The sequence below is a fragment of the Echeneis naucrates genome, chromosome 19 (genome assembly GCF_900963305.1).
Source record: "Echeneis naucrates chromosome 19, fEcheNa1.1, whole genome shotgun sequence".
Classification (NCBI taxonomy): Eukaryota; Metazoa; Chordata; class Actinopteri; order Carangiformes; family Echeneidae; genus Echeneis; species Echeneis naucrates.
The window spans coordinates 762445-787357 of record NC_042529.1 but is presented as its reverse complement, the minus strand read 5'-3'; the positions used below and the strand labels follow the sequence as shown (position 1 = coordinate 787357).

Here is a 24913-nt window from a genome sequence, read left to right as displayed (position 1 = left end):
GCCCACAGTATTATAAGATCATTTCCTAATAAAGCTCAGATGGACAGAAACACCTGGCCTATAGTTGGGCCTCTTGCTGGATCATAAATAGCACGAGTGTCTGATTATGTGTCCACATCGGGACGTTCTCTGTTCAGTGGACCAGCAGCTTCATTTTGGGGACATCTTCTCCTAATAAGTGAGTTGGTCGGCCTGGTGGGTCACTTGGCTCACCCCTCCTTCGGCCTCTGCCAGGGATGACCCTCTGGCTGCTATCTGTTCAGTGTCAAAGGCCTAATTGTTTTTAGAGACGGCACAGATGCCAGCCAGATCTATTCTTCAAAACCGTGTGATGCCTGAACACTCCGGGAGCCCCCGCTCATCTCTGCCAGCGCTGGCTCAGGCAGCTCTTGGCATTCTCGAGGAAAAAGTCAAATCAGTTCTTTACCGTCAGTCTATTGGCTGGCAGGGGAGGCCGATGCTGGCACAGGGGCCGCAGCATGCCATGCAGGGATTTGAGCCAGGCTTAGCACTCCGCAGTAACATTTGGAGAGGTTTTTTTTTTTTTTTTTTGTGGTTTGAAGAAGCAGGGCTTGATGCCAAGATGACCTGAGTGCCCTGGAGAAACAGACAGCCGCAGCAGGGTGCATGTCAACAAGCACTGGGATCATTTCAGGTCCTGTGGCAAACGGCAGGGACCAGTCATCCAGTTCTGATGTCGTCCTCACATGTCTCCTCAGAAACAAGGGCACACACGTATTTTTCAGAGAAGGCCATTAATGGAGGAGGCTGAGGAGCAAAGCCATTACACATGAGAAAACAGGACGAGCTGATGGATTTGGTCTTAATGTGGCAGTAGATCCAGTCCAGGCCGGGCTGTCACACCCACAGGGCAGGAGGATGTTGTTACTGAATGGTAACAACATCCTCCTGCACCGGAGACAGTCCAGACCTTCTGTAATTCTGTGTTTAAGTTGAAATGTTTCCTTCTGAGACACAGAGGCAGATAGATGTTTGATTCCTCTTAGAAAGAAATGAGATCAGCACTTGGTTAGCTTTAAAGAAGGACTGTGGAAGGACTTTGTCATAATTTAGGCCAAAACAAGCCTCCACCAAATCTGTGGCTCATCAGAGACCAAGGATGAAAGGCTGTGTTCATCTGCAGACAGGAATAGTAAATGTGTGAAACGGTATTTTCTGCTGCTCTGCCAGACACAGTTTGTCTGCAGCTAATGGAAAGTGAGACAAACCCAGAGAGTCCAGTTTGGCTGATAAAACCTGAAGTGGTCCACCTTGTAACTTGGTGTTAAAGAATCTTTGTGAAGCATCTTTAGGAGATGAAGCTCAGCGGGGCTTTGTTTGGGCTGATGATACTAAAAAGAGAGACAGAGGAGCCACAGAGGAGGAACTGATGATGCCCTGCAGAAATATGAAGCTGCAGAGGAAGGAGTCCAGCTGTGTCCCCTTCTCAATGATCCATAACTCGGCTCTGGAGATTTGATGGATTTGGCAAAACACCTGGACACCCTCACCTTCAACATCTGTAGCAGCAGCTTTCTAAATCCCAGAGAGCTTTGAATACGGTGTCAGCTTTTAACTCAGGGATTCACAACTGGGATGCTGAGTCTGTGTGTTTCCAAGGATTTTTGGGATGTACAGAATTCAGTGATCCTCCTGAAGAGGATCAGAGTTCATCTGGAATGGGACAAAGGAAGCCTGATCCTAATACTAAAACAAATACACAGCGACGCTGGAGATTCTCTCCTCAAACCGTCATGTCCAATCTCAGTATTCAGCAACCATCTCGCTCAGGATTTCCATATTAATATAATGTTGTTCTTTGTATTTGTTTTAGTTGGCAGAGTCCAGAATATTTGCCATTAATCTGCCCTGTGCTTTCAATAATGTAATAGTTTTTGTATTTGCCATCATTGTCACATTTTTAAATGATAGATTGGTCTTTGGACTCTTTCCAAAGTAATAGATAGATAGATTAATAGATGGATTGGAGCTGGACAAAAACTGAAAACAGAGTGCTAAAATATTTGAAGGAACACACTAAACAATGTACAAAGAAAAAATAAAACCAAAAAGAGCCGATTTTGTGAAAAATACGAGTTTGATGAGAGTCCCTGAATGCGCCATTTGTCATGATAAGATTGATGAAGCTGTTAGTGTGAAGGTTAAACACCACACATCACATATCCGGTTTACATTTTTAAAATAAAACAACAGAGAACACACACGAAGAAATATCAGTCTAATAATTAAACGGGGGGTGGGTGGTGCGGAAAGGGAAGGTCTTAATTAAATTCACATTCCTTATACATGTAATTGTTTTCATCATTACACGGTTTGGCGAACATGTGCTCTTTTATTTGTAAGGCTCGCTCGGCCTTTTCCGGCACACTTCGGCTGTCTCTGGTGAGCTTGACGCTGTGAAGGAGTCCAATGGAGCCCTTCGTCGCAGCCCGGAGGAGACAATCGAGTGCGATTTAGCCCGAAAACACGAGCCGATTCCGCCAGTTTGGGTTAAAAACCGCATATTTCCCCGACGGTCCGGATTGGAGTCTCCCTCCTCTGCGTGTAAAACCCGCACACTCTCCGCGAACCGCATCTGTCCGGCCTTGTTTATACTGAGCAGCAGCTCGGAAGCAGGCCCGGCTCCTGGGCCACTTTAACGACCGCCTCGGGTCTGGAGTGTGTTCCGTCCGGATCGGCTCTTTAGCTCACCAAGTATGTAGAAAATACACACGGTGTGGTGCTTCTGTTTACATTTGTTCTCCCGTAGGAACCGGTCCGGGCTCGGATCAGTGAGGCCGCGGCGCCTCACGGCGTCAGTTTGTAGTTATTGTTAGCCGTTAGCGTCGAGCTAACAGTCTGTTGAAGTGACGGCTGCTAATGCTAACGGCTAAAACTCGAGCTAACCTGAATCGCTAACTTATAAAATAAAAAACAACGTGCTGCATATTTAATGAGTAGACACAACCATTCGTGTAATCACACACACATTGTGTCTTAATTGTCTCACGCTCACGTGTTTTATTTATTTAATTTATTTTGTTGTTTTTTTTATTTTGGTAGCATTCAACCAGCAGCCACTTAGCACCGTTAGCTGGCTGCTAAGCTAATGTTATCCTTGTTTTGTCAGACCAGCTGGCTGAGAAGAGCTCAAACTGTTAGCTGCTCATCTTAACACCTATCTGCCCATATACCATGCTGACCAACAGGGGAGTAAATAATACCAAATAAAAAGCTAAATGAATATATTTTCGATGTTTCTTTAGTCAAACAGGAAACGTAAAAAGGGCGATCTGTTGAAGGGAAATATTTCTCATCTGATTACGGACACATCACTGATTCTGGCTCCTGTTCACTTTCTGAACTAAAGCTTTGGGTGTAAATACTCTAACGTCTTTCTTCCTGTGATTGTAGAGAATATGACCCAGATGCAACAATGACATCCAGATTTGGTAAAACCTACAGCCGCAAGGGAGGAGAGGGCACGTCCAAGTTTGATGAGGTTCTGTCCACCAAGAGAGGCACCCTCAGTACCAAATGGGGCGACACCACCTACAAGGCCAAGGTGGGCTCCAAGCGCGCCGGAGCTCCCAAGAACGACTCTGTCCTTGGGGTCCACAAGAGGGCCCGTCCGTGTGGAGACAGCTTGGAGGATCCGTTTGGGTTCGACAGTGACGAGGAATCCAAGCCAGTGTCATCTCGAAGTAGCATCAAGTCATCGCCCGCCAAGCCGGCCTCAGCAGAGCCCCCCCAGGCAGAGAGGCCGGGCATTTCTCTGGACACAGGGAGCAGGTCCAGCCTCCAGGGAGCATCTGCCCGAGGTGCATCTTGGATGGCCAGTGACAGGAACCAACCCAGGGTGGTGGAGGACACGGCTCGGTTCTTCAACAGAAGCAGCACTACCACAGGTAAATGTTGTACTTATTTTATTACAGATTTGTCTATTGATAAATTTAGTTTTTTCATTATTTAGTAATGGATAGCCATGAGAAGTGCTCAGATGGTGACATCCACTGTAGAATTAGCTTAACGAATTGATAATAAACACCAGTGACTGATGAGTAATGGCACTGTGGTCACATGTCCTTTAATGGACAGGAACAGGTTTGTTTTTGACATCACAATGAGAATACACTGTGTGCTTGTGGTTGTTGACCAAGCAGTTTCCGACTGATGACTTCCATCAGCTGGGGAGAGTTTAGCTCCTCTGTCTTTTTGTGTTGAGACACGTCTGGTCAGCATGAGGTCCTGGTTTTTATTCACATGGGACCGAAAAGCAAAGCGTTCCAACCTGTGACGGACACTAAACAAACTCAGTAAGACCAAGTCTTCATATGGATTTAGCTTTTTTTTTTTTTTTTTTTTCATTTGTCTGGGCCTGTGATGTTTTTTTTCCTTAGTTTAACATTGCTGTCACTGCGTCTTTGACCCAACAGCATCTGAAACATCAGTGTCAGTCGTTCATGCTCTCACAGCTGGTCAGTGTCGTGGATTTCAGCTTTGCTTGACCGTCGCTGGCAGGTGGCCAGCGACGCGATCCTCTCCAACTGCCTTTGAACAGCAAGCTGTGTCTCCTTGAGCCCTTCTGCTCAGAATAATGTTTCCACAGTGATGAGATGTTAAGCCTCGTTGAAGGGAAGTTGGTGTAACACTGAAGTTCAGCTGAAGCACTGCCATCAACAGCCTTGTTATCTGCTTACTAAGACTGCTGATGTTGACTCAGTAAATATGACAGAATCCTTGACCAAAGAACACTTGAATAAATGTGCCTGTGGAGCTAACTCAGCAATGTTTGGTTGGGCATTCATTTTACTGAGCAACATCAGAAAATAAAGTTCAATCAGTGACTCTTAACTGTAAATATTAGGGGAAAAGAAAACCTAAGATGGTGTGCTGACTGATTTTAAACCATTTATATGTTTTAAATGTCCACTAAGTTTTCAAAGCTAATACAATTTTATCATTTTGTATCTGACAAGATCACGGTTGTTCTGGCAAATTTGAGCTCATGATTCAAAATCACAAATTAGATTTAGTCTGATCAAGCTGATACCACGTTCTGCTTTAATAAATGCCCTGAGCAAATTCATTGGATTGGGACTGAGGCCAATCCAGTCATTTTCAATTGATTGGCTGAAGCTTGATCCTTCTCTGATTCAGTACGTCATCTATTTGCTCTACGGATGCCAACTGTAAAAACCACCTCCCTGTCATCCTTCAGAACACTGTTATCATTTCTTAAAGTGGAGTGTTGTGAGTGAAAGGAACATGGAGTAACACAAAACAAACAGAAGCCAGCGGTTGTAGTTAATGATATGTCAGCCTGCGTCAGGGCTGCTGTTGGTTCAAAGAGCATTTAATCAGCATTTTCCTTCTTTATATTTAGTGTTTCTTCACACACGAAAATATTTGATTATGAAATTTAAAAAGGGGTGAATTATGTATTCCATTTGCAGCTGAAGTGAATGATGGAGAAAAAAACAGGCTTTTTGGTTTCTTACAAAAAGATCTTTGCAGGAAAATTTGTAGCCAGGATGTGATGTTTACATGTGCTGAATTAATGCTCAGATACTCAGACCCTCTGTCGCACATGAGGGGAGAGACACTGGACTCAGGAAGCCAGAGGTGAGCACACATTAAACTGGGCTAAATTTTCTCACTTTAATGTGTTCGGGAGTTTGTGCCCTGCTGTCTGTGTATTTTTAGAAGTGTATTCAGGATTAGGGTAATTCTCAAAGGAAGCGTCTAATGTGGGAAGGTCATCCGTCCTCAACTAAGTCATCAGTAGCTCCCCCCACAGCCAGACTGGAATAATTCCTCCTGATGTCTCCATCCTCTGAATCTCAGTCGGCTAAAATCCCCAAATGCAGTACAACAATTGATCAGCCGTTGCCAGCCTGGATTTCGACCCAAAACCAGACAGACAGTAATAAAACAGCAGAGAAAGATGGATACTGAGAATAATTAAAGGAAGTCTGTGCTCCTGCTCTTGTGCATTACGCTGCATCCACTTGCTACAGTTAGATGATTTCTTTTACTTTCACTGCTGTTCTGAAGCACAGGAAGTGGTGGAGGCTGCTGACTTGCTTACTTTCCAAATGTTTAATCTTTTGTCAGTTTTTGTTTGTTAAATGAGGTCAGGAGAGAGCGAAGAACACTTTCAAGTTTTGCTTACCCTAACCCTCAAACAGCAAACCACAACTCGTCTGTAGAACAGAATTTTATTCTTTGATGTGACGCTGCAATGTCCCATCTTCTCTCAGAGTGACATGTCCAGTATCGTTACCTGTCTGAATTTGAATGTTGACTTGGCAAGGGTGTTAAGGCTTTTCTGGAAGACATGAAGTTACCTGGCAAATGAGTTATCTGTTAGGAGTTCCAGGTGTGTGTGTGTGACCTGTTTTATACTGTAAAGGTTTTTTTTGATGGTGCCGCCTTTCAGCTGAGTGGTGATGACATTAACCATAACCCAAATTGTGGGCACAGTGTTGTTTCAGTGTTGCGCTGTATGATATTTTGAACTCAGTTTTAGAGAAGATCACTGCCTCTTGACATCAGGGCTGAAACAATTAATCAGTTAATTGATTGGTCAAATTCATCAAATATTCTCTACCTCCAGCTTCAGGAATATGAGGAATGGTTGGTTTTCATTATTAGTTGAACTGTTTTTATTTTTAGGCCGTTGGTTGAGAAAGCAAACAAACAAAGCCCTCTACAGGTGTGGCATTGGACTCTGGAAACTTAAGACAACCAAAGTCTTAATCAGTTCATTGTTCTAGTTACAGTCTAGTACAGCTTTCTCACTGAGATGTTTTTTGTTGATTCCTAAAACTAAAAATATGTCAAATATGTGACCTTTTAATAAAAACCCCTTTGTCATCACTTATTATTGATGCTAAAATTGGTTTTCTCTCCCAACTCCACAGGAAAGTCCCAGCAGAGTTCCTTGTCATTGTTAGAGAACCAGCAGTGCTACTCATGGTATCAAAATGCTTCTGAGAGTGACAAGAAGCCCCTGGCCCAGACCACCACCCTGAAGACCGGGTCCAAGGCCGAGTCCACCTACGATTCCTGGGATGCTGTCATGGGTCTCCGTCCACCCTCACCCAGCCAGGAACCTCGTAACCCCGCCCCCACGCTCTCATGGGCCTCAGCAGGCGTCACCACAGACAGCCGTGACCTGGGGCAGACCCGGCATGAGAAGCCCCCCTCTCCCCCACGACTCCAGACTCCCAGCGAACGGGATGTAGGCGGCAACTCGAACTTCCTCGTCGAGATGTCAGACTACTCCCAAACGTCCTCATCCACGTCTCTTGTTAGAAATTCAAACTGTCGGACATACAGGAGGCCCAACAAACAAGGCTCGAGCAAAGCATCGGACACCAGTAGCTCTGCCAGCACTGTTTTTGGTGCAGGTCCTCCCAAATCCTCATCTGACAGCAGTAATAAGACAACAGGTAGCGGAGGGGGGCGAGGCAGGACGAGGGACTACACGGTGCTGCACCCCTCCTCCGTGTCAATGTGTAACGTGACCATTCAGGACCGAGTGGTGGAGGAGTTTAGCAGCGACGCTTCTCCCTCGAGTGGCAGCAGCAGTGCTGGATCTGGCAGTACGACAGAGCTGGGTGAGGCGGGATGGCAGCGGAAGAAGACAGAACAACAAAACACAAGGTAAGCCAACATGAAGAAGTTGGACTTCAGCTTATCATCAAATGTTCTGTGGTGTCTTTCTTAAAGTTGTCTGATCACGGGAAACCGTGATGTTTCGCATCCATCAGATGGAAGCACAGTTAAATGTGTATTCAGATCCTTTGCTGCTTGTTACTGCCCCTCTCTCTCTATGGCCGTTAAAATAAACGGCAAAAATAATAAAAAAGAAAAGGTCTGCCTTTCTGTTGCCTCACCATACAGCCCTAAGGGAAGTGTTGTTTTTTTTATCTGGTCATAATGGTGAAATGTCAGACTGCACTCTCACACTGTGACTGAGTGAAGTGTCTCGGTGCTCTTAGCTCTTGCGCCAAGATGCACTTAATGTGGTTTTATGCAGTTTCTGCCTGGACACTCTAAAGCAGAGCTAAGTGGAGTGCTGCTCGGCCAGATTGACCATTAGGCCCTCTGTCCTTCCTCCAAGTGCTCATCTTGGTCAGACAGCACTCTGCCCACTTCAAGTCCTGTCAGTTGTCCTATTAGGTGGACAGAGAAGAAGATGATTAGGACAAGCGAGAGGCTTCTGAGATGAGTTTAAAGTGTGGCAAAGGGTCTGAACAATAATGCTTATGTGGAATGCCAATTTTCTTTCTTCATTTAAGAAAAAAAATCTGAAATTCTTTTGTCTCCATCATTTGGGGTCGATTGATGAAGGGAAAATGAATGTTAACTGTTTTAGCATGATGAATTAGTTGTAAATTGTATTTTATTTTGGCTTGTCAGGTTCATAAACCCAAAAATCATCAGAATGTCTCCCACTTCTACTGGAGGGTCAGAGTTTTCAAATGCACCAGAATATGTCAGGCTGAATTTGGAACTGCATCTAGAATGATGCGCAAAACATCTGGAATGGCCATAAAAGCTTGGAAACTGAGGATTGATTATTTCACCCAGTGGAACCATAAGATAGTTTCAGTAAAGAGCTGGAAAATACATTATATGAAATTATCACATGGTGTAGAATTACATGATTGTAACGCCATTGAAGCTGCTTCAATGGTAATAAATGGGGGAATCTGGCTGGAAAATATTTTCACAGCACATTTAATGTTGCTGCCTGCTTTCGAATACTTTTTAGTGTTTTATTGTGGGGACAACAAAGGCACAAACACAAAGTAGTTCTTTTATTGTATTTTGTCTGTGTTGGGTTCCAGGTTAAAACAGCGTTTAATTTATTTGTCATTTTAGCATTCAATGCCCAGAAAAACACTACACTCGTTCGCACACACACAGTTTTCTGCCAAGGAGAGCTTGCTTGTTGTGGGCACAGGGATTTCTTTTGAAACAAAACTTTAAATGGCATAGTGTCCTTAACAAGAAACAAAAGTGTGTTAATTAAAATTTGCTGAGTTGATCATTCATGTCAGCTAATATTGGACATATTTTACTGAAGCATGAAATTGGAAACCAAGACGCAGAATTGTGGATTTATTATAAATCTGAACCAAGTAATATTTTTACTGTGTATGTTTCCTCTCTGCAGGTACAGGCAGACCCAGACCAAGTCCAAGAAGGACAGTAAGTTGGAGCTGTTTGGTTTTGAGGACGCAGATACTCATCAGGAAGAAAACAGGTCTGATTTCACAGACAGCAGGTCAAGTTACAAAATCAAATACTTTGGTTTTGACGACATGAGCGACAGTGATGGTGCTGATGATGACGACGATAGCTTGAAAGAGAGGAGGAAGGCCAAGAAAGCTGCCGCCGCCGCTGCCGCTGCCGCGGCTGCTGCTGCTGCCAAGGCCGCCACAGTGATTACAGTGGAAGAAACGCCCACATGTGAGCCGCCGGATCCTTTCGTGAGGCTGGAGACTTGTGAAAGACCGGCACCTAAGGAGAACAAGAAGAACTCAGACAGGCAGGAGAGCAGGATACGAGAAGGTTAGAGCACATTTTCATTCAGGTTCCAACAGCATGTGTCTCCCCTGTCTTATTAACAGCAGTGCAAACTTATCTGAAATTAAATCGCATTTAATTATCCGTCTATTTATTTTGCTCAGTCTGTAGTCCACTAAGGCTTAGAGTTTGTGTTCAGCTGCTCATTGTGCCAATTTAACGATATAGACTGACATCAAACAAAATTATTTTAGTCCCTGAGGGGTTTGTGTTACTGAGTAATTACTTTTGCGGCCAGTGATGGGGGAATTTTTCAGACCAAAGTAAAGCACACTAACACACTGTGTGTTATCCAAGAGTAACACAACTTAACCTGCACACCAATAAGGTTGGAGTTCAGATAAAGTTCAAATAACCAGCTCTACTTAAGAGCTGAATGCTGGTTCACACTGACGGGCCACTTTTGATTTTATATCACTTTGTTCCTGTTGTCTGATGACAGAAATGTATGTAAACACGAAGATGTTCAAATGTATTGAACTATTGTATGTGAGCACGGAGGGGAGGAGAGATGTCAGCTGGCATCAGGCAGGAAGTAAACATAACATGGATATCAAAAAAATGACCTGCATCATGCAGCCTTTGTGGAGAATCTACGCAGGTATTGCTCTGCACATTATAACAAATTTAAAAAGGTGCATCAGTGGACAGACTACAGTTCTTTCAGACTGACTTATTTCATCCAAATGCAGCTTTTCTGTGCAGCTCATTTAGCTTTCATCTCATTGATTAGACTGCCATTCCAAACTGTAATGTCTCCCTTTTTTGCCAGAATATGATTCAGGTCTGAATACAGGTATTGAGTTTAATTATTGAAGTTATTCTCATATGTTGAAAGAAGGGCTATTTGCCCATCACTCCATGTCTGACTGGCTCCAGAATTTGTGTAAAGAGGCTTTGAGCATGACCACTTTGCATTTCTGTCATCAGATAAGACTAGAGGCCATTGTTTTTGTGTAGTATTTGTATGTAGACAGGAAGTCCCAGCACTGTTTCTACCAGGATACAGTATGAAGGCCCCCTCCCCACGATGCCCTTAAAACACTAACAACCTCTGTCTTCACTTTTGTCTCGTCTGAGCTCCTCCTCGGCAGCCAATCACTGTGAAGTGTCAGAGTGGTTTTTATCTGCTCCGATGGAGGCCTCAGAGGAGATGGACTGAAAACCCCTACAACACAGCAGAGTTTAATAAAGACCCAGACACTGACATCTCAGGCCATTTCTGCCCCGTTCAGCGTGTGTTTGGGTTTTTAGGTCTGTCTGTGATGGTCAGTGTGTGTTTTGTCCGCAGATGTGCTGGACTTCTCAGAGGAGGGACTCAGCGTGGTGGCAGGGGCTCCCAGGAGGCTCCCTCCGGGTAAGCCGACTGAGAAGAACCCAGACACCTTAAGGAGGATCTTCAGCGCACACAAGAAGGTCAGACACTAAACCGCCATTATGAATGACACACTGGTTTATTTTAACTCATTCTGTCATACACCCTCCTGCTGCCCCAAACACTCAACTAAACAACCAAATGTAGATTGGTCTGCTGCTGAATGCACAGGATTTGCACAGTTTGCTCTTGTTTCAGAAAGGAACCAGATGGTTTGGGGCTGGCAGGACAGGAAGTCAGTGCTGAGAGACGGACTGACACAGAATTGGTTTTGGTCTTATTTTTGGATTTGTTGAGAGCAGCAAAAAATATTCAAAGGTGCAAAGAAATCATTAATGCAACACACTAAAATCTAAAGAAAAAGGCCTCCGATTTGGTCATCAGCCGTCTTGGCTTTTTGAAACATCCACCTTCTTTGGGAAGCTGGAGTTGGGGTTGGAGCTGGCCTGCTCTGGACTCTGTCCTGATTGGGTGGTGCAGTCTGTCAACCACACGGTAGCCACGCCCCCTAATCCATTCCTTGCTTGATGGTCTGTTTTCCTCGGGCTTCGCTTTACAGACCAAGCGTCTATATCCCATTTTTATGGAGAGTCTGTGGTTCAGTTTAGTATTTAGTCTTCATACAAATATATAACTTTAATTAAGACCGCAAACTCGATGAAACTGCTCTGCTCTGACTTTCAGAAAGATTAAAAGTAAATGGACATATGGGATATTTTATGCATCGTGAATATTTTTACGATACCAAATTGTAAAACCTTCCCTTGTTAGTTTGCAAAAATATGTACCAGATGTACCTGTGGGGATGGGCCTGTCCACCTACACTCTGTATGAGTCGGTAGGCTTGTGTGTCTGTGTGTGGGGGTGTGTGAGCAGAGCAGAAGTGTACAGCTCTGGTTTGTTCACGGACGGATGAGGGGATGGATTGAGTTGCTCTGGATCTTTTTATAGCACACACAGATCAATTCAAGCCATAGGAAATGGAAGTCTCCTGTATTTATGTCCTCAACAAACTTGGATTGAAGTGATGATTTGATTTTGCTCTTATCGAGCTGTAGGAGTGTTGTTGATTCAGCACAGTGCCATTTCACTTTGCAAATTTTGTCATAACAAACCCTGCATGGCCTCTCCCCATTGTTCTTATTTTGCAGCATTTAAATCTTGTTGTGGAAAGTGGTGCAGGTGCAGCCAACAAGGCAAATTTATGAATTTCTATCAGTCTTGTAGAGTGGGTCATTTACACGTATCACTGCCTGTTCTGTTTGCAGAAGGGCATGCTGAGATTTTTGCGCAGGAAAGAATGTAATCATTTTACAAATACATGCTCCCAGGTTTAGAGTTTTTGTAGAATCACGTGAAGAACTAGATTCAAATCACTAACTGGCCAAATAGATGCAATGTATTGTTTTGTATGTTGTTATTCCCTCTGACAGGATGTTTTTACCCTTTTATGGCCATATTGATGCTATTATGTTTCGTTTTTCTATTTGTGTTTTTCCGAACAAAGGTGGGGTTTTTTTTGTTTTTTTTTTTTAAATATGTCTCCACACATTCAGAATCAGCACAGTCTCTGTGTTGAGCGTTACACATGTTTTTGGGTTGATCTAGAGCTCAGGCCATCACGGAGCAATAAAAGCTCCAAAGACGACATTATGTTTTGAGTTATGTGCACTTCAGTGGGCTTAATGGGATTAATGCACTGAAAAGTATGACGACAAATCACAACCTGAAGCAGCTGCCATGGCGAAGTATGTGTCCTGTGTTCATTTTAAACAGGGAGCTGAGTTTTTGTTTCGTAAACATTCACATTGCTAACGGGTTCAGATTAATAAGACACATTACAGAAGAACAACAGCAAGGAAGCACATTGAGAAGGTTTTCAATATCATTTTCAATAACATTTGTGGTAAAGCAGAGTCTGTGTAAGCAAATTGTGTTTTGTGCTCTGTTGTCAGAAACTTTTGCAGAGGCAGAGAAAACTTTGTTGTGAAACTCACTCCCAGCACCTGCAGGGAACTTCTGAAGTGCCAAAACATAAAGTTAATTTCCTCTGTGTGTGCCCATTGCAGACAAGCAGTAAGGGTATTAGCAGACACATTGCCCATAGGAGCATAATAATGTACTTAATGTACACTCTCAATCTCCAGTTTCATGCCCCAACTCTCACAATAACCTTCCTCCCTCTCTGTTGAGTAATGTATTCTCTTCATGTCTTCTTCTTGAGCACTTTGGTTTACCTCTCCGTCTCCACCTGCTCTCTCTCCATCTTCATTTAGCCTTATTGGCTTCGACAGCCATTATATAAAAACAATAGCCCATCGAAGTGACCAGCCTTTGGAGGAGTCGTCAAAACTTTGCCTCAATTACATTAGGTTATTGCACAGAGGACGCTGGGTGATATTGGATGTCACCATAATGACAGCACGGAGACTGGCTCATCCATATTTAGGAAATAGTGTTAGGTTTATTTGGAGAAAGTTTTTATGGGACGAAGTGTTACCACAACCCCTCTGATGACTCTCTCCAGAGTGTATGCTGCTTTTCACTGGTGTTATTAATATCTATTACTTAATACTTTTTTTACTGTAATCCCATAAATCAGGCTAGGAATACAACACTGATAAGCCTCAACATGAGACCAATGACAGATGAAGAGAGTAACACTGATTACCTGGTTACCATCTGTAAGAGGGTGCAGCATATCTGCTTACCAATGCAACTGTCTGCAGGTGAACATGTAGTCCTGAAGTTGACGTGTTGAAGTAGGAAAAATCGTCAAGTGTGGGAGTGCGTGATCTCCAACGCCGCGTAATTTTGAGGACTTGTAACTGACAGATTAAAAAAAGAACAGGTGTAGGAAGAGATCCTCATTTTTAGTCTGTCTGGGTCAGCCTATAAAAGCTTGGTTGATGTGAACTGTTGAATTTTGATCACAGGGGAATGATTAAAATTATTTCACCGCCGTCAGCTTGTGCTGTTCACTGTGACCAATGAGGTAAAAGCACAACCTGCAACAACAAAGCAGTGCATCTCAGTTTTTTTGTTGTCGACCACGGCAGGAACACGGTTACATCGCCCATGGTCTCCCCTCACTCTCATTTCCCCCATGCTGCTCGGTGACAAGTGGGCGGGGCGGGTGGGGTAGATGTCCGCCTGTGTCATTCAGAATACTGCAGGAGGCTTTAAATCGGTGTGTTGATGTTCCAGAACAGCCAAGCTCATCTCCAAACTCCCCTTTTGTCTCAGCTTATTAACCCTGTGGTGCACCAAGCCTCCCTCCCTCCCTGAAGCCCCTCACACACCCCCCTCAACACTCTGCTCTACAGCCAGCTCTCTCTCTCTTCCCTCATTTCTTTTTCTCTGTCCATTCCTTCCCTCCTTCTCTCTTTTGTTTCCCATTATGAATGCCCCAGCAACCACCAACCACAGGTTTGGCAAAAATATATAAAGAGGACAGGAGCCAAGGATGAAAGGATGAGGGTGGATGTAGTGTGGGAGGGTGTGTGTGTTTATGCTTGCTGTAAGTGTGTATGTATCCTGCTGTTTGATCAGTGCTGGCGAACTCTCACCATTTTAATGTGCCTCCAGCCAGTTTTCCTGTTTTCTCCTCTTTGTCCACCTCTTTTCTCTTTTCTCACCACATTTTTACATAAAATGTTTATGTACAGTTACTGAAGTGTGAGATGAAAAACAAAACACATTCTTCGACTTGACATCGATATCAGTGACAAATACAGTCAATGATATATGTATATAATTCAATAAACAAGGAAAAAAAAATCTTTAGTTTCTAAATAAAAACACTGTAATGGCTAATAGAGCTGATTTGAAGTTTCTATCTTTGGTGAAAATGATGTCAAACTAAACTCTGAAACTATTTGTTCATGTTAAGTTTAAACATGTTGTGTTACTTCTGTCCATCCCGCTAAATTTATGTGTGCGTCCGCATTCACAGTCACCCACCAAAGCAGTGTACAATGCCAGACATTGGACGCTGGAGAGTGAAGAGGAGCCCCCGCCATCTTTCCTCTCACGATCACAGACAGCACCTGTAAATATATGCACACGCCTTCAAAACATTTTTGTCTCCATTTACAATTACGTGTATTCCAAGAGATCTATGAATATGTGCCTTTTTTTTAATGCAGTCTACATCCTCCCTTTCAGGCCACAGTCTCAGCTGGGGGATCCAGTAAGGAGCCCTCTGACGCTCAGAAGGATGACGGTGTTTTCAAAGCTCCTCCCCCTCCTCCCAAGGTCACCAAGTGTGTCACCGTCCCCACAGATCCCTACCAGGACACCGTCAAAACACTCAAATGCCGTAAAGAGCACAAGGAGGTACAGGTTCCCCGACTGTCCATCCATTATCTAAACCGCTTCGCTGTGCAGGGTAGTTTTATTTATTTTTTCCACTCACCCCATCTTTTCCAGCTGTACACAGTCGTCCAACACGTCAAACACTTCAATGACGTGGTGGAGTTCGGCGAGAATCAGGAGTTTACTGATGACTTTGAGTATCTGGCTACTGGTCTGAAGAGCGGGCAGCCTCTCAACACACGATGCCTTAGGTAAACCTGCTGGCACCGGGGGGTGGCAGAATCAGGTGTGTGGTGAAGCTTACTTTACTGTGTGTTGTTTCTCCAGTGTGATCAGCCTGGCTACACGCTGTGCGATGCCCAGCTTCAGGATGCACCTGAGGGCCAGAGGGAAGGTGGCTCAGGTCTTCAAAACACTCAACGACGCTCCGCAGCACCCGGTAATGATCAGACCCCTCTGCTTTAGACGGACATGTCACGGACATGTCAACATTATATTGTAATCAGTTGTACTGTTCTGGTGATGTACATGCAAGTTTGATCAAATGGAATTTCAAAGTTAATTTTGTCTCTCTCTTCTCTGCAGAATCTGGCTCTGTGTACGGCATCTCTGATGTACATTCTGAGCAGAGACCGTTTGAACATGGATCTGGACCGGTCCTGTCTGGACCTGATGATACGGCTGCTGGAGCTGGACCAGGACCAAGGGGGCGCGGCTGCAACTGACTCCACCCCTCAGTTCAGCGCCAGAGAAATCGCCAAGATGAAGGAGAAGATCAGGAAGCTCTGTGACACTGTACACAACAAGCACCTGGACCTGCAGAACATAACGGTACTGCAAAAACTGATCCATGGTCCAGCTTTAAGTCTTTAAAACAACACCAGGCTGCACCTCTGCACTGACACCTCTGACTGATGATTTTCTGCTAACAGCTCTTCAGTTAGCGTGACTCACATCCACCCACCTGTGTCGAGATATTTCTGGGCGCTCCAACTGGAGATCTTTTATGATGTAAAACAAGTAAATCCATTTGAAGTCAGTGTTTCATAATCAGAGAAAGAAGGCACCATTTTAACGAGAGAAACAAAGAGGCTCATTGAAACCAGACCAGAATGCACTACAATGGTGTCGATACCAAAAATCAATTTGCATCTAAAATAATGTGACTGTGGCTGTAATGTGAGTGTGATGATGCCTGCTTAATAGAGCGACTGATTCATCAGACGGTGGAGAAGTGTGCTGACTGTGCGATTCTCTTCTCTCTCCGTAGACGGGTCATTTAGCCATGGAGACGTTACTGTCCCTGACCTCAAAGCGAGCAGGAGATTGGTTCAAAGAGGAACTCCGGTTACTGGGAGGACTGGACCACATAGTCGATAAAGGTGAAATATATCGGAAGGAAGTTGAAGTGACTCAAAATACTGAATCAGCTTTGTGATTGTGTTTTGTTTTTTTTTTCATCCGTTTACACAGTGAAAGAGTGCGTGGATAACTTGAACCAGGAGGACGAGGAAGAGAAGCTGGTGTCATCTCTGTGGGGAGCTGAGAGGTGTTTACGGGTGCTGGAGAGTGTGAGTACCACACAGACTTCAGGGCTATGGGAAAACCTGAAAAGCAGGCACACTCTGGAGTTTACATCAGATCTGGGTCAACTTCAGCTTTACATTTTCAAGGCTGTACTAAAATAAAACTCTGAGGCTTAGAAATGAAAAACAGAAAGCTATGAGAACCTGGAAAGGCTTTCATGTTGGTTTGTTAAACTGTGGAAATGTTTGAGTCCTTCCTCTGGGACTGTTTGTGTCTGTTGTCTCTCTTTGTGTAGGGTCTTGTCCCTTCAAATGAAGACATCCAAATTACATTCAGCTCTAGGTTGATAAGTGACAGATTGGCAAGATCCACAACCACAACAAGAAGTAGTGAAATGATCACCAAAACTAGCCAGTTAATCTCTCACTGTGTGTGTCTGTCTGTGTGCACATACAGGTCACAGTTCATAACCCGGAGAACCAGAGCTACCTGATTGCCTACAAAGACTCATTGCTCATCGTCTCCTCTGCAAAGTGAGTCACCTCCGATGTGTGGAGCATTAAACTGAACCTCAGCTGGAGCAGAGTCTCCATGATTTTCTCCTTCCTATTTTTAAGAAAAGTAACAATTACATGAAGTGTGTTGAATCCAGACTGTGTGTCTGTCTGTCTCACCACGCCTGATGGTTTTAATGCGTATTATTATCAGGGTTTTGTTGTTTAATTTCCTGGTCGTGACATCCTGTCAGTCACAGAAGTAACCTCTGACCCCGGAGCTCAGCTGCCATTAGTGGCAGAGCATCGGTGTCGGGGGGTGGGGCTTATTCCACTGTGGATGTGACCTGACCTTGTTATCTCCCACATATTGGTGTTTTTGTTTTAAACAGATCTGCTACAGTCGGTTTTGATGTTTAAATGTATTTAGTTAGCTGTGTAAAGGTACGGTAACAGCTGCGGTTGGTCAGGGAATCAGTGTGAGAGAGACATTTTGTCCAACAAACGAACAGGTTTGCTGTAGATTATGAGATATCTGTCACAGCTATCGGCCTTAAAAAACAACAACAACTTGGTGCTGAATTAATTGACCTTCCTGCTGCTTCACTTTCACCCTCCGTGTGACCGGACCTTCGCCCCCATAACAGTGAGTGTGTGAGGCGGGGGCGGGGGGGGCGAGGGGGTTGAGGATGAGGAAGAATGGATCAACAAAGAGCTGCTGTTTCAGTGGGTGACACAGGCTTCAGTCTGAGCGTTCAGCTGTCCTCTCACTTAACTCGATTAACCCCCCAAACCACAGGGTGAGCCAGAGAGCGAGCGAGTGCCGCCACCTAAACGCCACACACACTGAAGCTGTGTTCATGCACTCTGCTGTACCATACACTTCTTTTTCTTTCCCTCCCCTTTCACCTGACACCCCCCCTTCCCTCGCCTTCCTCCTCTTTGGTACTGTTTATTATATATTTACCACCAGCTCATTGTCTCAACCCAAACTTGCCCTTCTCCTCCTCCCACTGTTTCAGCTGTCAGCAGGACTAATTCAATCACCTCTCCAACCACCAGCACACACAAAGTCCTATTGCCCATTGACAAACCTCTCTGGAACAAGTTTCCTCTTTTGCAGAGGAAGTTGAAAGGAAACTTAACTGTTACTTTCTGGATTATTTTCTCTCTGCTCATCTTCTAGCCATAGTCACATTCTGTCTCTTTGCTGCTTACCATTTGCCTGGTTTAGCTTTCTCCTCTTTCCCTTTTATTTCCTTCATCTCACCCAGTTCTGGTCCTACAGAGTCTGGTTTCTGCTCTGTGTTCAATCACCACTGTCATTAGATTTAATCTTGTTATTTACATCAGGCTGCTGACCTGCCTTGGCCCTTCTGCGGCTACAGCCGGTCTCCGTGCGTCTGTGTGTTTGTGTGTATGAGCTCGTGGACACATCTGTCTGTGAATGCTGCTCTGTTTTATGATGAAGTGGTAAAGAGAAGAGAAGAGAAGTGTTGAGATGGATCCAGATGAAGTCTGGATATTTGTGATGAAGGAGACCAGAGACTAAAATAATAATAACTTCTTCTCCAAAGAAAAAAAATCTTCCACACTCTTTCTTCTCTGTGCTGGTTTCAGGAATAAGTTGTGTGTGATTATACCTGGTAAATACTGAATGAATGTGAGAATAAAGAACACGGGGGGTCACTGTTATTTTTCTGTTCTTTGTTCTGCTTTAATACAGAATATTTTTATTCGACCTCCTTTCTCTTCTCTCCTTTTCCACTTTTGCTCCCTCTCCTTACCTTGCCACCTTCATCACCTCTTCCTCTCATCTCAGGGTGTTGAGAAGGTGTGAAGAGATGATCCAGCGTTACAGCAGGGAGGTGAACTCAGAAGGGACCGTGGTGGGAAAAGCAGTAGAGAACTGTATGAGGGCCATCATAGGAGTCCTGCTCAACCTGACACACGACAACGGTTGGCACACACACACACACACACACAGAGAACACACTTTACTACAGCTGAGGCATTGTTGCCTCATATATCAGTATCTAGGAGATTTGGTAGATTTGATGGTTTATCACAACATCTGCACACACTCATATGTTTCTTGTGTTTCCAGAGTGGGGGAGCACCAAGACGGGAGAACAGGAAGATTTAATAGTGACGGCTCTGAACTGCGTTCTCAGAGTCCCTCAGTATCTCCCACAAGAGCAGAGGTTCGACATCCGTGTGCTGGTGAGGAACTCTCACAAACGGACGGACGCATCAGTGACTGACAGAAAGTAAATCCATGGCTTTGACTGAGTGTGTGTGTGTGTGTGTGTGTTGTGTTCAGGGTCTGGGCTTGTTGATCAATCTGGTGGAGTACAGTGCCAGGAACAGGTACTGTCTGATGGAGATGGAGATGGAAGGAGGTCAGGGTCCCTGTGACTCCACCGTCCTGCTCAACCCTCAGCACCAGGACAGCACCGGCCCGCTGAGCGCCATCGCTGCCCTCGTACAGGTATTTCTCTTCATCACATTGATTTTTGTCTGTCCATTCTGTCCATTTAAACCTGATAAAAGTCAGAACAAAGTGAAAAATCAACGCGTTTAACTTCAACACAAGGTCACATCTGCCCACACGTTTGCAATTTATCGTTGGTCGATCATGTAATGAGTCGTTTCAGCCCCAGTCCTGACTGCAACTCACCGCCCCCAGAAGGGGAGTTCACCTTGATTAGTTAAATGTATTGCACAATAAAATACTTTTAAGTTAAAACTAGGCCCAGACTTTTGTGGTCAAATAAAAAATGCACCTGTGCAGTTTTGTCTACGACACAGGTACTTTCACATCTCCTAGTCCTGCCTCACACTGTTCACTGAAGCAGAAGAAGGCGCCACATGAGGAATATTTCTAGCTGATCACATTTACATTTCAGATTCCAGACGACCTGTTGGGCTATCCTCGGTGCTCACAGTTTGTCTCATCTGTGTTTTCTTTGCCGTTGTGGCAGCTCAGTTTGCCGTGAGCGCCATTAAAGCATCATTAAAATCAAATCAGCCCATCTAATCAGATTTGGCTGATGCTCTAATCCAGACTGACTTCCAGTGAGGTCAACAGGAGAATCTGCAACAGCAGCATTAACTGGGACTGAGGCAGGAGAGGAGCGGTGGGCCGTCCCAGTCTACTGAGGTTTAAGATCAGCACAGAGGATGGTGTTGAATATTCATCTGTGTAGCATCCGTAAAGTCAAAGTGCTTTACATGATTTACTGACTTAAATGAAGAGTGAGATGATAGTTCAACCTGCGTACAGGATGTGAGCTGATCAGTGATCATATCTTCAACTCCCTCAGCTCTTCCTCCAGCGGGAACGGGCTGCTGTCCTGGCTGAGGCTCAGACCGATGACCTGATCAAGGAGGCGCCGAAGCCTGCGCTGGACCAGAGCGGGGAGTGGCAGGAGACCGGCGGGGAGATTCAGTGGATCGCCAAAGACAACGACACGGAGAAACAGGACGACAGCAAGAAGAAGAGTAAAGACGAGGAGGACGAGGAGCTGGACCTCAACAAAGGTTCAACTACAACCAGATTCTATCGGTTTGTTCAGTTTAGAGATTGAAAGCGATCGTTGAATGTGTCCTCATCCCCGTCTTCCTCCTCCCCCCATCAGCTCTGCAGCATGCAGGGAAGCACATGGAGGACAGCATCGTGGCCTCCTACACAGCACTGCTGCTGGGCTGCCTCTGTCAGGGGAGCCCGGTGAGTGACACACAAACCCACACACACTTAAGCTGAGAACTGGAGGAATTTCTCCTCTTTAACACAGACATTTAATTTACAACAAGTTGAATCGAATGCAGTGTTTGAGACATCCTGGTTCTTCACCTGCATCTGAGAGGAAACCCATTTCCACTCCTACACGACTGGAGAGTGTTGATTTAATGTCAGCGCTGTGTGTTGTGTGTCTGACTTGCTCTTTGTCTCTTCACCAGTTGAATGTGACTACTGTGAGAGAGAACCTGCCTAAAGGAGATTTCTCCATTATGACAGAAATGCTGAAAAAGTTCCTCAACTTCATGAACCTCACTGTGAGTCCCAGCTCTGTCCTGCACCGCCTCACAAAAACAGCCTCAACACAAAAGGCCACCTCTCATATTTATTACACAAAATAACTGGCATACATTTATTCATTTTGATGCTTGTACACTTACAAATGTTTACTCTGAGAAAATGAAATTCAAATCGAATTTTAGATGAGAACTGGTACCAGGAACCACATTCGAAAGATTAGAGAAGAAATGGAAAATTGTGACCAGATTTTCAGGATTTCAACTCAACGCCTTGTGATGCTTGTGGTTTTTTTTTGTTTTTTTTAATGAGTACAAATATAAAAATAATTGAAACCATGTAAAAGGAGAAATTGAGCAGATGGTCTAACAAACCATCGGCCAGCTCCTGCACAGCTGTGTGTTAGCCATCAGTGTAGAAATCACTGATAATTAAACTCTGACCCCTGAACTAACGCAGCCGATGATTATTGAAGAAATGACTAAAATCATTCGACACAAATGAAACATTTACTTCTTACTGACATAATCTGGAGTTTCACTGTGATGGAATAAATGGAAATCAATTATTGTTATGATTTGTGACCTCATTGAGTTTCTGAAAAGATCCATTATGATTATTGAACAGTGTCATGAGTTGTGTGTCTGTCTGTGTGCGTTTGCAGTAACTGACCTCTGCTCTGTTTCTCTGCAGTGTGACGTCGGCACCACAGGACAGAAGTCCATCTCCCGGATCATTGACTATCTGGAGCACTGCTAGAGAAGCCTGTCGCACACACACGGACACACACGGACACACACAGACGCACCAAAACCTTCACCACCTCAGATTACGTTCACAGCTGGAAACAGACATGTTACTTTCTTAGAAACACACACATCTTCATCATCCCTCTTCCTATCAGTGTTGTCTTCATGATGCCCCCCCTCCCAACTCAACCTAAAATGTACTTAAATTTAAGAGACATTATAACCTCAGGCATCAACACCCCCCGCCCCACCAGCTGTGGTCTTACAGCCCACTGAGGTTTCACTTTTATTTCTTTGAGTTATTGCTCAGAAGGATTTAGTATTTCCGGTTTTGCCTTTGCCTTAAGACCCCCACCCCCCACCCCCGGTATTGATCCGTGACAGAGTGAACTTGTCATATTTCTCAAAGCTGTCATCAAAGCCTCAGACCCCCCCATGCCCCCCAGCCTCCTGCTGCTTATAACGGCCCAAACAACTCAAGAAATAGACTTTCTTCTTTTTGCTTTGGTAGCGCCGACCTTGGCTATTTTACAGCCACCTTGTTTCCTCCTCTTTTCACTGCTGCGCCCTCCTGACTGTCGGAGGAAGGCAGCTTTGAGGTGGAGAAATTAAAGGTATTGATTGTTTCTGGCCAGAGTTCAGGTCTGAATTGCAGGCCTTTGTGACATTAAGGCGGTATTTTAAGGTCACGCTTCCTGTGAATGTTGGCGTGAGGCCCGTTTGTAACCCCATTTGAGCTTTTCTTCAGCCATCCAGCTGATTCTAAAGCAGCCGTTCCTCCAGTGTCATTATCAGCACCAGCTTCTTCTCTCGACCAACTCAGTGGACACTAAAAACTCCATGGAAACTTTAACCAACCCCTTCCCTCCTTCAAAAATTTTTTTTCCAAAAAAATTAAGAATAAAAAATCGATCACCCTCTTGCTCAGCATCAAAGCTTTGTGTATCGCTGGGACCCGAGCCCTCCGGACCAGAACCTGTCCTCCCTCAGCTCCTTTCAATTACTGCCGCTCTGTGTCCTCCACACTCTGAGAAGAGCCTTCAATTACAGTACAAAGGCGGCCGCGGCGCCCGGTCCACGAGGTGAGGACGGCTTTCAGTGATCAAGTCAATACTTTCTTCTTCCTCTTCAGTTGTTTTTAGAGGCAAGGACTTGAGCTGTAGCTGTCAAATCACGAGTTCACACGTCGTATTTAAACTTTAGTGAAAATCATCCTCTGATCCTTTTCATACTTTCAGGTCCAGCTCTTTGCAAGAAAGGTGTTTTTTTTTTTTTTTTTTTGAAGTGCTGCGGTTTTCATTTCCCACTTCTCCATCATTGTTCCCAGAAGGCACTTCAGCCACCTGAAGATGAGAGTGAAGGTGCTGTGAATTGAGGAGTTAAATTAATTAGTCTTGTGATTTTTTTTTTTTTTTTTTTTTTCTCCCCTGACGAGTTTCCTCCTCTTCACTGAACATCAGACCAAAATGGCAACTACAGGGACTTTAAAAAAATGTCTGTCCTTTGATTTTTCAGACATTTGAAACCAGGATGACTTTTAACAGTAATTAAAAAATCTATATAACACCGGTAAACAGCTCATTAACCATCAATAAGGCCACTTCTTATTACTTTTTTTTTTTTTTTTTAGCTGCCTCAGAAGAAAGTTTGGAAATATTTCTTAGAATAAAAATCGCTGCGTTCCAAAAATGAGCCCTGGCGCTTGAGTTTGAGAACTGATGATTCCGTTTCCGAGTGGAGAGCAAACAACATTTTCCCTGAAGATTTCTTTGTATTTCAGACTGAAGAGGAAACAGACATGTTGACAGAATGACGTTTTAAGCTTTGATTTGTAATTAGTTATTTCTTTCTTTTACATTTTTTTTCTTCCATTTGCACAGAAAAACTAAAGTTTGTCTTTTTTTTTAATTTTTCCCCCCCAAACATTTGCAGATGTTTTAGTTTTGTGATTTGTTCTTATTGACGGAGGGTCAGATGGATGTTTTCAAACTGATGCGTTCTCAGTTTGATTTTGCGTTAAAATATATTTTTTTAAATTGAACATTTAGCATGTTGATCCTTCATCGCTGTTCCTCTGTGATCATCAATGCACTGTCTCATTCATACACACACACACACACACAGTTTAACCCTCACACTCCTTTTTTTTTTTTTTTTTTTTAAAGTTTACAAGAGCTTTATTCACAGATGTCTGGAAGAATGAATGGAAGAGCTTTTTGTACATAGTTCCTGTACATAGATTGATTTCCTCGTGTAGGAGGAGAGATGGATGGGTAAAGGGTAAAGGGTGGGGCTGTGGGAGGGGATGGGGTGTGGGTTAAATTTAAATTTAGACTGGTAGACTCTACTTTTCTGAACCTGACTCTATTTTTCATTTTCTAAAGCCTTTTCTCCCAGTCGTGTTGTTGTTTTGGACGGACAGAGAGCTTCTTAACAAGCCACCTGCAGGAAAACTTGATCTTTGTACCAATTTGCAGACTGATGTCTTTGGTTACCTGTATATAATTTTAAAATAATAAAAATTGCTACTTTCAGTATTTCCTGGCCAGACTTTCTATCTGCTCTGTGTTTCCTTTGTGAGCCATCCTCTCCCGATTTCCACGAAACAAACCAAATCATTTCTTTTTCCCCAAATAACTGAAAATAGAATAGTTTCTTTAATCAAAAAGTCAAACTGGACAACAACAAGGTCAACAAATCGTGGTCTTTGTGTTTTTATGGTAGAAAAATATATTTTAAAGATGTACAAAACCAGTTTTGGCCTCTGAATCATGTAAAATACGAAAACGTTACCAGGAACATAATTACA

General features: G+C 44.0%; 1 protein-coding gene across 1 annotated transcript; it reads left to right on the top strand.

The window, feature by feature from the left end:
* Positions 1–2431: 2431 nt before the first annotated feature.
* LOC115060142 (wings apart-like protein homolog) lies at positions 2432–24377 on the top strand. Its single transcript, XM_029527982.1, has 20 exons — positions 2432–2715; positions 3415–3908; positions 6927–7671; positions 9191–9588; positions 10895–11019; positions 14934–15029; positions 15146–15316; positions 15410–15546; positions 15623–15734; positions 15881–16126; positions 16566–16677; positions 16769–16866; positions 17279–17355; positions 19139–19275; positions 19424–19539; positions 19640–19807; positions 20643–20859; positions 20958–21046; positions 21280–21375; positions 22049–24377. Exons 2-20 carry the CDS (start codon positions 3437–3439, stop codon positions 22112–22114), a joined length of 3678 nt encoding a protein of 1225 aa, XP_029383842.1. The 5' UTR covers positions 2432–2715; positions 3415–3436; the 3' UTR covers positions 22115–24377.
* The last annotated feature ends 536 nt before the right edge of the window (positions 24378–24913 follow it).